General features: G+C 49.4%; 1 protein-coding gene across 1 annotated transcript; it reads left to right on the top strand.

Moving 5' to 3' along the window:
* The first annotated feature begins 45 nt into the window (after nt 1–45).
* On the top strand, nt 46–8427 carry NOA1 (nitric oxide associated 1). Its single transcript, XM_054383088.1, has 7 exons — nt 46–976; nt 1659–1823; nt 2681–2877; nt 3795–3926; nt 5970–6086; nt 6867–6984; nt 7554–8427. The coding sequence occupies exons 1-7, from the start codon at nt 46–48 to the stop codon at nt 7757–7759; spliced, it is 1866 nt and encodes a 621-aa protein (XP_054239063.1). The 3' UTR covers nt 7760–8427.
* Nucleotides 8428–11907: the final 3480 nt, after the last annotated feature.

Genomic DNA, 11907 nt, shown 5'->3' with positions numbered 1-11907 from the left:
TTGGCTTCGCTACCCTCTTGCCCGCGCCGGGTTGCCGGTGGTGCCATGCACTGCCTGCGCCCCGCGCTCCTGGTCCGTCTGACCCGCGCCCGGCCCTGGGCCCCGCTGTTGCGGCGCGGGGCGACAGCCGGTGGGGAAGAGGAGGAGCGCTTTGTCTTCCCCGAGTATGAGCCGGAACCGAGTGAGACAGCGGCGGCAGCGGCGCCCCGCCGGGAGCGGGAGCCACGCAGTGAACGGCGGGAGCGGGGCGCGTTATCGGCGGCGAGGCGGCCCGATCCCTCGGTGCCGCCGAGCGACGTGAGCTGCTCTGGTTGCGGGGCCGAGCTGCAGTGCTGTGACAGCGCCGCGCCAGGCTTCGTGCCGGCGGAGAAGTACCGGAGCCTGTCGGAGGGCCCGGACGGTGAGGCGGGTCTGCGGAACGCCGTCTGCCAACGGTGCTGGATGCTGTCCCACCACGGCCAGGCCCTGGGGCTGCGGCTGCCGCCCGAGCAACACCGCCTGGTGGTGAGCGCTGCTCTACGCCGCCCTCTTCGCCACGGTCGTGGTCCGCTCCTCCTCTACATCCTCGACCTGCTGGAGCTGCCCGACCCAGTGCTGCCTCAGCTGCAGGGGCTGATGAGCCCAGACGTCCCAGCCGCCGGGCTGCTGGTGGTGGGCAACAAGGTGGACTTGCTGCCCGCCGACGCCCCCGGGCACCTGGGGCGGCTGCGGGAGCGGCTGACAGCGGCCTGCGCCCAGGCCGGCTTGCGCGCGTTCCCGCTGGTGGACGTGCGGCTGGTGAGCGCCAAGACAGGTTTCGGCCTGGAGGGGCTGATCAGCCGGCTGCAGCGGTCCTGGAAGTGTGCCGGCGATGTCTACCTGCTGGGTGCCACCAACTCCGGGAAGTCCACACTCTTCAACACCCTGCTGCGCTCTGACTACTGCAAGACCCGTGCCCCCGACATCGTCAACAGAGCCACCGTATCCCCCTGGCCAGGTGGGGGGCAGCACTCATCCCACTGCGGTGGAGTCATGCGCGGTGTTGGGCATTCTGAGGTCAGCTAGCCTCGGGCCTCCTGCAGGGCAAGCCTCGGCCACGCCGGGGCAGGAGGAGCTGTCACCAAATCTGTGCACGCTACCTTGATGCTCCTCATTGTGGGCAATGGACTAAGGGCTGTGCCGTTCTGCAAATTGTCACCTTCCTCAGGGTGACGAGGGTGGGTGGCATGCATGGAGAGTATTGCAAGTCTTGAGGGGGCTGAAAGACCAAAGCGAGCTTGTGTTCTGTGTGCTCTCCCATCTCCCTATCGGAGGTGCCCTCCAGTTTAGAGAGACCAGGAGGGGGCTGCTGAGCACCTGTAAAACATTTTGTAGGGCAAGGCAAGCTGCCTGCTGGTGGCACTTCCTTGGAGCGTATTCAGTCAGTCTTGGCACCATTTGACTTTGAGACTCAATTCATCAAACTGTAGATGAGAGCAGATCTCAAGTGGGTGGGGTCTGAGTTCCACTACCCTGGCTGGGGTGACTAGGACTTCAAGGGAGCAGCTGTAGTTATACCTCCTACTTTGTGTTGCTGGGTTTCACCCCAAAGTTGGAGAAATAATTTTTTTTTTCTTGTTCCTCTGAGCTTAAATGTGCCAGGTAGTCAAAGGCCCAAACGTTCATTCAATTTTTTCCAGGAACAACACTGAATCTTTTGAAATTTCCAATTATTAATCCTACGTGTGACAGAATATTCCGAAGGCAGGAGAGGCTGAAAGAGGAAGCAACAAAAACAGAAGATCAACTAAGCAGCGAAGAAAGAAAGTACCTTAATCACCTTAAAAAGCAAGGTTACTTAGTAGGTGAGTATTGCCTGACTAAAGGTATAGCCCAACTGCCATAATGAAATTTTGCATTACAGATAGGACTCTAAATTAGTTTGCTGAAGATCCCTTAGTTTGGTGTAGAATCCATTTTGTTTTGCAATTAATTTCTTCCCACTTTGAAGGAACTCACTTCATTTAATTATGATAAGAATATGCTACCTGTGATAGCAATAAAATATTTCCAAACTTGCTCTCAAGTAATTGTGAACAGTTTTTGTTCCCTGAGTAATGGGTGCAAGACCTCTAGCTCCTCTGTAAGTAGCATCATTAATATTTCTTCCAAGTACTTATTTTTCAGCTGGAGTAGTAGCACTGCAGGAGTTTCCTCTGTGCAGCACACTTCTCATCAGCACTTGCTAATCGAGTTCAGATAGCTTGGTACCCTACAATGGTACTGCATTGTAGGCCATCTCTTGCTGCTGATTAAATAATCACGTTTGCGCTGCCAGTCATAATGGTTGTACATAATTTTACTATGTATCCAAAAGAGGGGATTGGCAGAAGATAGCTCTGATTTTGAAATAATTCTGTGTTTGATAGTCTAAGGCACTGCAAACAGAAGGCAGCCAGCTTTGCTATGAAACTGAAATAACGCAGTATCTGTGATCTGGATCCTGATACGGTCTGAGGGTTTGAAGAGTGCTAAGCAAGAATTATAGAAGGGATTGCTTAGCATCTTGACTTCTAACCATAAACTTCTGGCCACACAGGATCTGTATCACCTTTATATTACCATTGTGCATCCCTTTTAAGCAAGGGAAGGGACAGGTGTCCAGTTGAAGGAAAGGCAAGTTAATGAAGTAATTACCAGGGAACCTTTCATTTTAATCTAGGGAGAGTTGGAAGAACATTTCAACGTCAGAATTCTACTGCTGTGGTTGACTTTGACCCTGACATGCTCTCCTACAGCATAGATGAAGAGCCCAGACATTCTTTTAAGAAACATGAAGAAAGAGAGGAGTTCACATACAACGAAGTGAAGGATGCTCGCTGGTGTTTTGACACACCAGGGATCATAAAGGAAAAATGCGTAGGTACTCTGTGGCGCTATGTTTCAGGATGACTGGGTTTGGAAGGACTCTTTTGGGAAGAGGTTAATCCTCATGGCCGGACTGCTGCAAACTTGTATTTGCATGACTGTGGCGTGCATATACAGTGGGAAGCGGTTCTGCTTGGGAAGGAGACACATTCAACCTATTGTTTCCTTCAAGGCACTGCTTTCTGAACTTCTGTGCCTGGACATTGTTTCATAGCTGGGTTTGAACAGTGCTGTAGAATGTAGTCTGACTGCTGTGACTGCAGCACTGCTAGTTAAGTCACTGTTTTTTTAAGTAGACTTTGGAGTGTATAATTTCACTGAAACAGATGAGTCAGTTAAGCCAGGAGATGGAAACAGGGAGGAGAGGAAAACAGGCAGCAGGAGTATTTGGAAACCTGCACAAAGGGAAGAGCTTGTTTCACGGTGCTCAGGGTAGAGGTGTCCATTCTGTGCAGCATGCTCATCATCCTGCAGTTTGAGTTGTCTCACAGTGTGATCCAGCACTTTTCTCAGTGAGATATTTGAGACTAGCTTTGCTTCTAATAATTTATTTGGCACTTCTGTCTAAGTGGATTGACTCAAATGTTGTAGCCTAAAGTGTTTTCCAGTACCACACATGGCTGACACTCATGCTAAAACGCAGTAAATCTTGGGTGAGCTTGTTCCAGCCAGCCCCAGGATTCCCAAATTCCATGGTCAAACATGCTGCTTTGTTATGAAGCCTGCGTTGCCATGGAGAAAAGTGACATCCCTATTTCCTTTCCTCACTTACTGCATGGACCAGAGTCAAAGTTTTCTTTTAGACATCTTTCACGCTGCTCTACTTGATTTCGCCCCCCGCCCCCATCAGTATAATGTCCCTGTTGAAACCTCTGGAATGAGTCATGGCAGTACGATTTATTTTGCAGGTTTTAAATCTTCTGACGGAGAAAGAAGTAAAGCTGGTTTTGCCAACACAGGCCATTGTTCCACGGACCTTCATTCTCAAGCCAGGAACAGTCTTGTTCTTAGCAGCCTTGGGACGTGTAGACTACTTAGAGGTAAGGGAAGCAAGGGTTTGTTGAGCAGCTGCTTCATCTGTTACTGTAGTACCAGACAATAAAAGGCTTTCTGGGTAGCTTGCCCAGACCCTTTCTTTGTTGCTTTTGAGATGATGAATCTTAATGAAATGCCACATAAGGTCAAAATGCCTTGGGATGGGCAGTTGCAGCTGGAAGGTTTGATACTTGTTACCAGTGTGCAGTATTTTATTTCATGTAACAGTAACTGCTTTTGAATGCTGGCAAACACCTTCAGCTTGATGTGTTTCCCGTAACATACAAATACAGGAGGCAGGAAGGGAGGGGGAGCATCCCAGAATTAACTAGGAAAATAAAAATAGGTGGGCTTCGTCACTTCTGTCTTGTTGCCAAGAGAGAAGAGCATGGGCATTTTTCTTTCTTTACATGTCCAAAGAAGCAATTCAACGTACATGTATTCCAGTTTCTTAAAGATTCTTTTTAAAGGTGCTGTCCCCATCCCTATCATGTCCCACCTACCAGTTTCTTCCATTTATTAGAAATCCCATGCCATACACCTTTACTGAACTGCGTGGAGCTGGCCTCCATGATGTTTCCTCTGAAAGAGGTGGCTTCTTCTAGATGAGTCTAACGTTCATAATAATGCCTTCCTCAGTAGTTTGCTCCATTTGAGGGGGCGTGTGTGTATGGCTACTCCTTTATTTCAGTCAGTTTTCCAAGATCACCACGGAAATGTTGAATTAGTACGTGGCTGAGGACACTCTTGACCTGCTGCCAAAAAAACCCAGAAATGTGGAAGGGGCAGGATTTTGTAAGTGATAATGTACCAGTATGGCAGGAGAGCTCCACCATAGTTAAGGTAAGAATTCAGAGCCCCATCCTGAAGAACAGCTTTGCAGTACAGAGGAAAAATTCCTGTTAGAGAGGAGAACAACTCAGCAGAAAAACACCCGCCTTTATCCATGATGTCTTGAGCAAAGCCCTCAGGAAAGAACTTCCTGGGCACTACTGGGGACTCCAGAAGATACCTGGATTTGCATCCCTGACAAAGTAGGGCAGTGATACAGCTGATGTCTTGCTGGCAGTAAACACCTTTGACAGAAGGGGCTGTTTTGCCATGAGAAAGGACTTTTATTCTTGGGAGTTATGGAGAACACAGCTGGTATTGGCACCCTCTGGAACCTGAGGTCAGGGTAAAGTGTCTATCTTCTGATGAGAATAGCAGGCCCAGAGTCTTGTCCAAGGCAGCACCACTGTTAGTTTAGGCTTGATGCTGTAAGCCTTTTTATCATGTGATGGTGCTCCTAGCAAGCTGAGCGGTGCATGTTTAAGACCTCACAGGTTTTTGGTATCTGTCTCAGTGTATTGCTGTATCACTCTTTTTTACCTACACACTCCAGAGACCTTGAAGGAAGGCAATTGGGTTGAGATCATGCCAGAGGGGAGCCCCTGCCTCAGCTTAGATCTGCAAGGAACTTGAAGACAGTACCACACTTTGTTTTCCTTATTTCAGGCTGCTAGCAGTGTTTGTAGAGGTCTCTCCCTGTTCTAACCTTGTTTGCACTGCATGCAAAAGTTATGAGAGTGCCTGCTAAAATTGCTCCACATTCTTTCTATAGCTGGAGAGCAGCTTGGAACCAAGTCTGGTTCAATGAGAGGTGTGTGTTAGACATGTAAAGGAGAAGAAGTACCAGACAGGAGATGCCCATTACCTCTCATGCTAAATAGTCACATGAATTTGTTCTTGAGAGTTAAACTTGAGCAATGGTAGGTCTTGGATGATTTGCTTGAACTGAGCAGATGTGGCAGCAGGGGATATAGTACACAGTGGTGCTTTGAGGCAGGATGGTGAAGTTCTGGGTGCTTCTGTCTTGGAAGCTCAGCTTCTCTATTCATATAAACCCTGGCTACTCTGTAGTGAAAGGCAAGGACCCCTTGGACAAGGATGAGACATCAGTCAAAATAGGTTTTCAACATGCAGGAAAGAAATGGAGCAGGAGAGAGCCATTCAGGGCTGCTTGTCTGTTCCCATCAGTAACATCCTCCCCTTTTTGTTTATTTCAGGGTAAAAACTCTGCCTGGTTTTCTGTTGTGGCTTCTAACCTGTTGCCAGTCCACGTTACTGCCCTGAGTAACGCAGATGCCTTTTACAAGAAACACGCTGGCCAAGATTTACTGAAGGTAAGAGAAGGTGCTGTCCTGGGCTCTTGGTTGCAGATACGCAGGCTGTCCCACCTGGTGAAGTGTCCTGGCTGGGACACAATTGAAAGGGAAAAACCCACGTGTCAGGACTTCTGTGGTGGAAGGGTGGAGATCTTCAGTGTGGCTGCAGCTGTGTTAGGAGGAAGCACCCAAGATGGTATGTTTCCTGCAGAACTTCTGTTTCTAACATTCAGGCTGGTAAGATTTGCAGTGCTCTGTGCTCGGCTTTTCTCAATAGCTTTGAAGTGCAAGCAGCAACAAGGATATTTTCCATGGCAAACTTCAGACTGGGGTTTCAGAACAAACTGCAGTTGGAAAATGTACTTTCCTTATTCTTTCCCTACTGCATCCTCTGCACGTCCCTTCATCGTTTGGTGATGTGACTTTTCCTTGGTATTGCCACATACTGTGTAGTACTTGCAGGCTGATGGGGTACAGGGTGAGCTGTCCTTGCCTTGGCAGCTCCATTCCTGTGCACATAGACAACAAATGCTGTCACTCATACCAAGATGGCTGGCTTGAGGCACTGGCTGGTTCCTGCAGTGGGCACTCCATCTTTGATCATTTCTCAGCTGCCACTGGGTTGCTCTGGATGCCATCCTGATGCAGTTCTTGGCAACCCTGAAATAACTCCTATAGGATAATGCAAGCCAGCTCTTGCTTGGCTAGCAGCAGTATAATATCTTTATTCCCACTCATGTCTTGCTCATCAGTTTAAGGTAGGGGTGGTGTTGTCTTTTCTCCATGTTTTGGTTTTAGGTTCCCATGGGTGGGGAAGAGAGAATGAAAGAGTTCCCCCCACTCGTTCCTCAGGACATTACACTGAAGGGAATTGGTACCACTGAGGCAGTTGCAGATATCAAGCTTTCCTCTGCAGGTAATTTCATGTTTCTTCATTGATTTGCTTTGCAAGGTGTCCATCCTAGAAACATTCATGGGAAGAGACTTCTGCAGGGATGAAGCTATCGTATTTCCTGCTCAGAGCAGGACCAACACAAACCATGAGTCTCTGACAAAATCAGGGCAGCCATGCTTTTGTCCCTCTGGGGCATAGTAACCTCTAAGAATGGAGGTTGAAAAGCATGCTTGTACAGGGTGACCACATTGGAATACTTTATACTCTGGCTGCCGTACAAATTCCACAGCATCAGAAGTGGCTGTGACACTATCAGCTGTCCAGGTGAAAGGGCCATGGATTGGAAAACTTTATTGTTGTGGTTTGGGTAATTCCCACCATCCCTCTGAAGTTCACCAGGAAAGCTAAGACGTGGCTTTAGGTGCTGCCCTGTATTGGAAACGGGCTGGGTATTGCCTTTGAGCTTGGTTTCTTAAGTCACTCCAGGGTAGCTCAAGTTTTTAGTCAACATGGGAGGCACTGAGTTTATGCCAAAACCCTCATTCTGATCCTGGTGACTCATCTTGCTGACTGTGTTTCTGGCTTTGCAGGCTGGGTGGCAGTGACAGCTCAGGCAGAAGAGGAGCTGCTGCTGCGAGCGTACACTCCCCAGGGCACTGCACTGGTGGTGCGGGAGCCTCCCCTTTTGCCATACATCAGTGCCATCAGAGGGCCCCGCATTGCAGGCAGTGCTGCCTACAGGACCAAAAAGCCTCCCTCCGTGGTGGAGAACCTGAAAGTCACTGGGAGGAGATAGCACTTGCCATCATCTGAGCAAGGCAGAAGACAGGCCTCTGGAGAACCTTCTTGCTTATTGATACTCAAGACAGCTTGGACTTCTTTTTAAAGGCAGACAGACACATTTTTGAAAGCAGGCCTGGGGGAAACCACATGTCCACACCTGATCCAGCTTCTGAGCTGAAGCAGTTTTGAATGACCTGAGTAGCTGGTACCTTGCTGTGAGAGGTTGCAGCTTCTCCCTGGCACCTGTATCTACAAACAAATCCCTTTAGCTGATCCCTCTTGAAATACAGGATGTAAGCTCACCTGCTTGCCCTGGGCTGGTTTTGGTGCTCTCAGAGTATGTGTTCTCATGCAGACATGCTCCTGCAGGTCAGAAATCATCACCTTGTTCTTGGAAGCTAAGTGTTTCCAGAGTTGAAAGAGGTGGAGGGAATGGGGAAGAGCAGGAAGTGGTCCAGTGTGTGTGTGAGACCCTCTTACTGCCTGATAGTAATTCAACAACATAGACCTAAATCAGATACTTTGTCCTTCAACATCTGGGGCAGATAAGAGAGTGCAATGCTTTGGACATGGAAAGGTGAATTAATGAAAATCAGGTCTGTTTATGTGCCTGAAGAGGAAACTTGTGCAACTCACTGCTTTGATTTGGTTTTTACAGCTTGTGTAAAGGTTTCTGAAACTAAGGGCATAGAATAAAACTTTCAAAAGATACTTACTCCTTTGCATGCTTTTCAAGGCTCTGGCAGAGCATTTGTCTGGCCATTAGGCATCTGGCTAACTACAGGAATGCTCAAGCAAGAAGGCCAGTGTTCCATGGAAGTGTGTCACACAGGTCTCACTGCCAAAGAGAGGTGAGGCTGCTGGAACTCCATCCTGCCAGGTCCTGCTGTGAGCAAGGCTGAAGATGTATTCCCAGTGAGCACAGAGCATGCATCCACAGCACATATATGCAAGACTGGCCACGCAGATCAGACACACAGACGCAGCCCTTAATTGCAAGCATAGCCAGCACCAGTAGCCTGTACACACACATGGTGGATCTCTCCAAGAGCTGGACTAAACTCTCAGTGACACCACTTTCCCAGCTGCTGGCAGCAGGAGTGGTGAGGCTGCAGCTCTACTCTAGTTGCTGGTACAGACAGTCTCACTCACAAACACACAGCTGACCCTAAGAACCCCACCCCCAGGCCATTTCATTTGTTGTCCAGCTTGATCAATACTAGTGATAGCACACCTCTCCCAACTTTAGTCACTGCACCATGGACACAGCTTCTCCAACCCACAATGTGACTCCAGTTGCTGCTCTCACATTCTCAAATGTATCCACAGACAGAGCCATCACCCAGGTAAGTTAGAAAGTAAATTAGAAAGGATGCAGGACAGATTGTGCTGATCAGGTGCAAAGCATGGCCAGACAAGGATACTGGCTAGCCAGTGATTTATACCCTACTAGCTGTCTCACCTCTCTTATTTCTCACACTTGTTCCCCAAATCTGAATCCCTCCTGTTTTCCACCTTCGATTCTTCCCTTGAACAAGTCCTGTGCAATCTCAAAATGTTTTTCCCCTGCATCTCCTCGTGTCCCACACCCCTAGACAGCAACCCTCCTTAGCCCAGAAGGTGACCCAGAGAGCAGACTGGTACAGCACAGAGACTGACAGCATGGTTGAAGTCAAAGTCACTTCTAGAGGTCCTCTGGTCCAAGCCTCTTGCTCAAGCAAGACTACCTAGAGCAAGTTGCCCAGGGCCATTCCAGTTGTGGTTTTAATATCTCTAAGGATGGAGATTCCACAACCCCTCTGGGCAAGCTCTGGCAGTGCTTGATCATCCTCACAGCAGAATAGTTTCTTCTTTTGTTCAGTTGTCACCTCTTGTGTTTCAGTTTATGGCTGTGGCCTCTGGGCGTGGCCTCTGGGCATGTCACTGGGCACCACTGAAAAGAGCCTGTCTCTACTCCTTACACCCTCTCTTCAGGTGACTGTAAATACTGATGAGAGCCCCCCAAGACAAAAACTTATGAAAATAGGTTTCACTCCTGGACAGTGGGGCTGATGGTTTTGCAAACACTGTCCTAAAAAGGGCCTAGGCGTGGCATTCATTCCTCAAGAGTTCTTCAGATTTTGTCTGCTTTGTGCTGCAGCCACAGCTCTAGGCTTGTGTAGATGGCCCTTTGATGTGCTGATGATGGGCATGGGTTGTACTCCCCATCCCACCACTGTCTGTGTGTGATCCTTTGTGGGTGTGCAGCCTGGGCTGGAGAAGGTGCTTTAGTTTGGATGATGCTTAAGATGCGCTGCAGTGATGACATTGAGACAGATCAACAGAGCCAGCCTGCAGAAACTCAGCACTAGCTCCATCTTGCTGCCTAAAATGACATTTCCAGCCAGAGCTAACCACAGGCATTGGTCTTTGCTTGTGTTGTCACACAGAGACTCGGCATTTTGGGCCTCGAGGTGAACCTGTTTCATGCTGGTAGCATTCTTGGTTTAATGGAGAGAGCATGGGGAGGTGGAAACAGCGGGAAGCAGAAGCTTGGACCTCCTCATTTGTTGGGGAAATGCAGAACAGTCCTGGGAAAGCAGGCATGGAAAATGGACAGCCTTCTTGGTAGAGAAGGAGGCAGGAAAAGGGTCTGGCTGCAGTCTGTTCAAACTAGCTTGACAAATCCAAACCAGGCATCCCCTATAACATTCCTTTGCTGCTGTACTTCTGGGATAGACATGGGAAAGGCAAACAGCTCCACATGCGGGGAGAGTAAGTGGAAGACCTGGCTCTGTTACAGCAGTGGTGCTCAGTCCAGGGGCTGAATGTGAAAAGTTGCAGGCAGGGCAAGTGTTTGGTATAGCAGGTCCTCCTATAGTTTGTTATCAAAAGAAAAAAGCCTTTTGAAGGACAGGTGAGGCGGTGATGGAGGTGTCGCTGGGAGGACAGGTTTGCTGCCAACACGGGTGAATGGGAAGGGGGCATGCACATCTCTCATGCTCCCTTTGTGTCCAAACCTGATGTGCAAATGGTGAACTGGGGCTTGGCACTAGGCAGGTGTTGAAGGGCTTTTGCCAAAGGCATGCTGTGCCATGAGAGCAGCAGCCAGCTAGGCACAGCCCCATCTGAGCACAAAAGTGGGTGCTCCTGACAGATGCTAAACCTCATCATCTAGGAGGTTGTAATGTGGAAGCAATTAGTGCAGCAATGAAAGCACAGGCATGCTTTTTCTGAGCCATCAGGGCTGAATTACACCCCAGCTGAAGACTGGAAATGCTGGAAATGCTTCTCAAAGGGAAGGTTCCTGTCTGCTTTATGCCAGACAGCTTGGAAGGTATGGCAATTTTTACCATGCCTGTGGACAAAATTCCTCTTAGCACAGGAGCCCAAAACAAAGGTGGTTTTAGTTTGTGCAAAACGGAAGCATCAGAAGAGGGCTGGGAAGATCCAGCCCCCTGGGAAGGCTTGCTCTTCATGGGCGTCTCAGTGTGCACTGGCTAGATGCGATCATTTACAGCTGCTCCAGGAGAGTGTTTTCAGCAGAGGCACTTCACTGGAGAACTGCACAAAACCCATCCAGCTCACGGCTTTGGATGGGGTGGTTAAAACACAGGTAAAATGCTACCGAAGGGCAGGCTGTAGTGAGCAACTAGAGCTCGCTGGCAGCGCCGGCTGCAGCGCTCGGGATGTTTGTGTACCTAGCCTTCCCCGCCAGGCGCCGAGCTGGGTCGGACGGGGCAGTGTGCTGTGCAGACCTGGGCCAGGCAGGGCAGGGCTGCAGCTCCCCACCGCCCTGCAAGCAGGGACGTGCCACCGCGCCAGGGAGCCGCGGCTGGTTTGCTTTGGCACGCATCCGATGTGGTGCCAGCTCACCCAAAACAAACAAACAAACAAAGTGCCTTGCTTTCCCTGCCCAGTGGCTATTCCCTCTTTCAGGGCTGCTCAGGCAGGGGACTCCCAGCACAGGAAAATGGCTGCTGCTTTTCATGCGAGAGCAGGACAAGTCCTATGACAAGTGTAAAATTTTGCCCATCGTTAACACTCCCAAAGCAACCTGTGGGAAGAGATGCATTGGGCTGGGAGCCTAATAGACCAGAAGTTTTGAGCATCTGCTTCCTGCTGATTTTCCTGTGATTCACAGCTTGAGATTGCTCGTAAACTCCCCCGAACAGCAACTGT

This window comes from Indicator indicator, chromosome 8 (genome assembly GCF_027791375.1).
Source record: "Indicator indicator isolate 239-I01 chromosome 8, UM_Iind_1.1, whole genome shotgun sequence".
Classification (NCBI taxonomy): domain Eukaryota; kingdom Metazoa; phylum Chordata; class Aves; order Piciformes; family Indicatoridae; genus Indicator; species Indicator indicator.
This window is presented reverse-complemented; position numbering and strand designations above follow the sequence as displayed.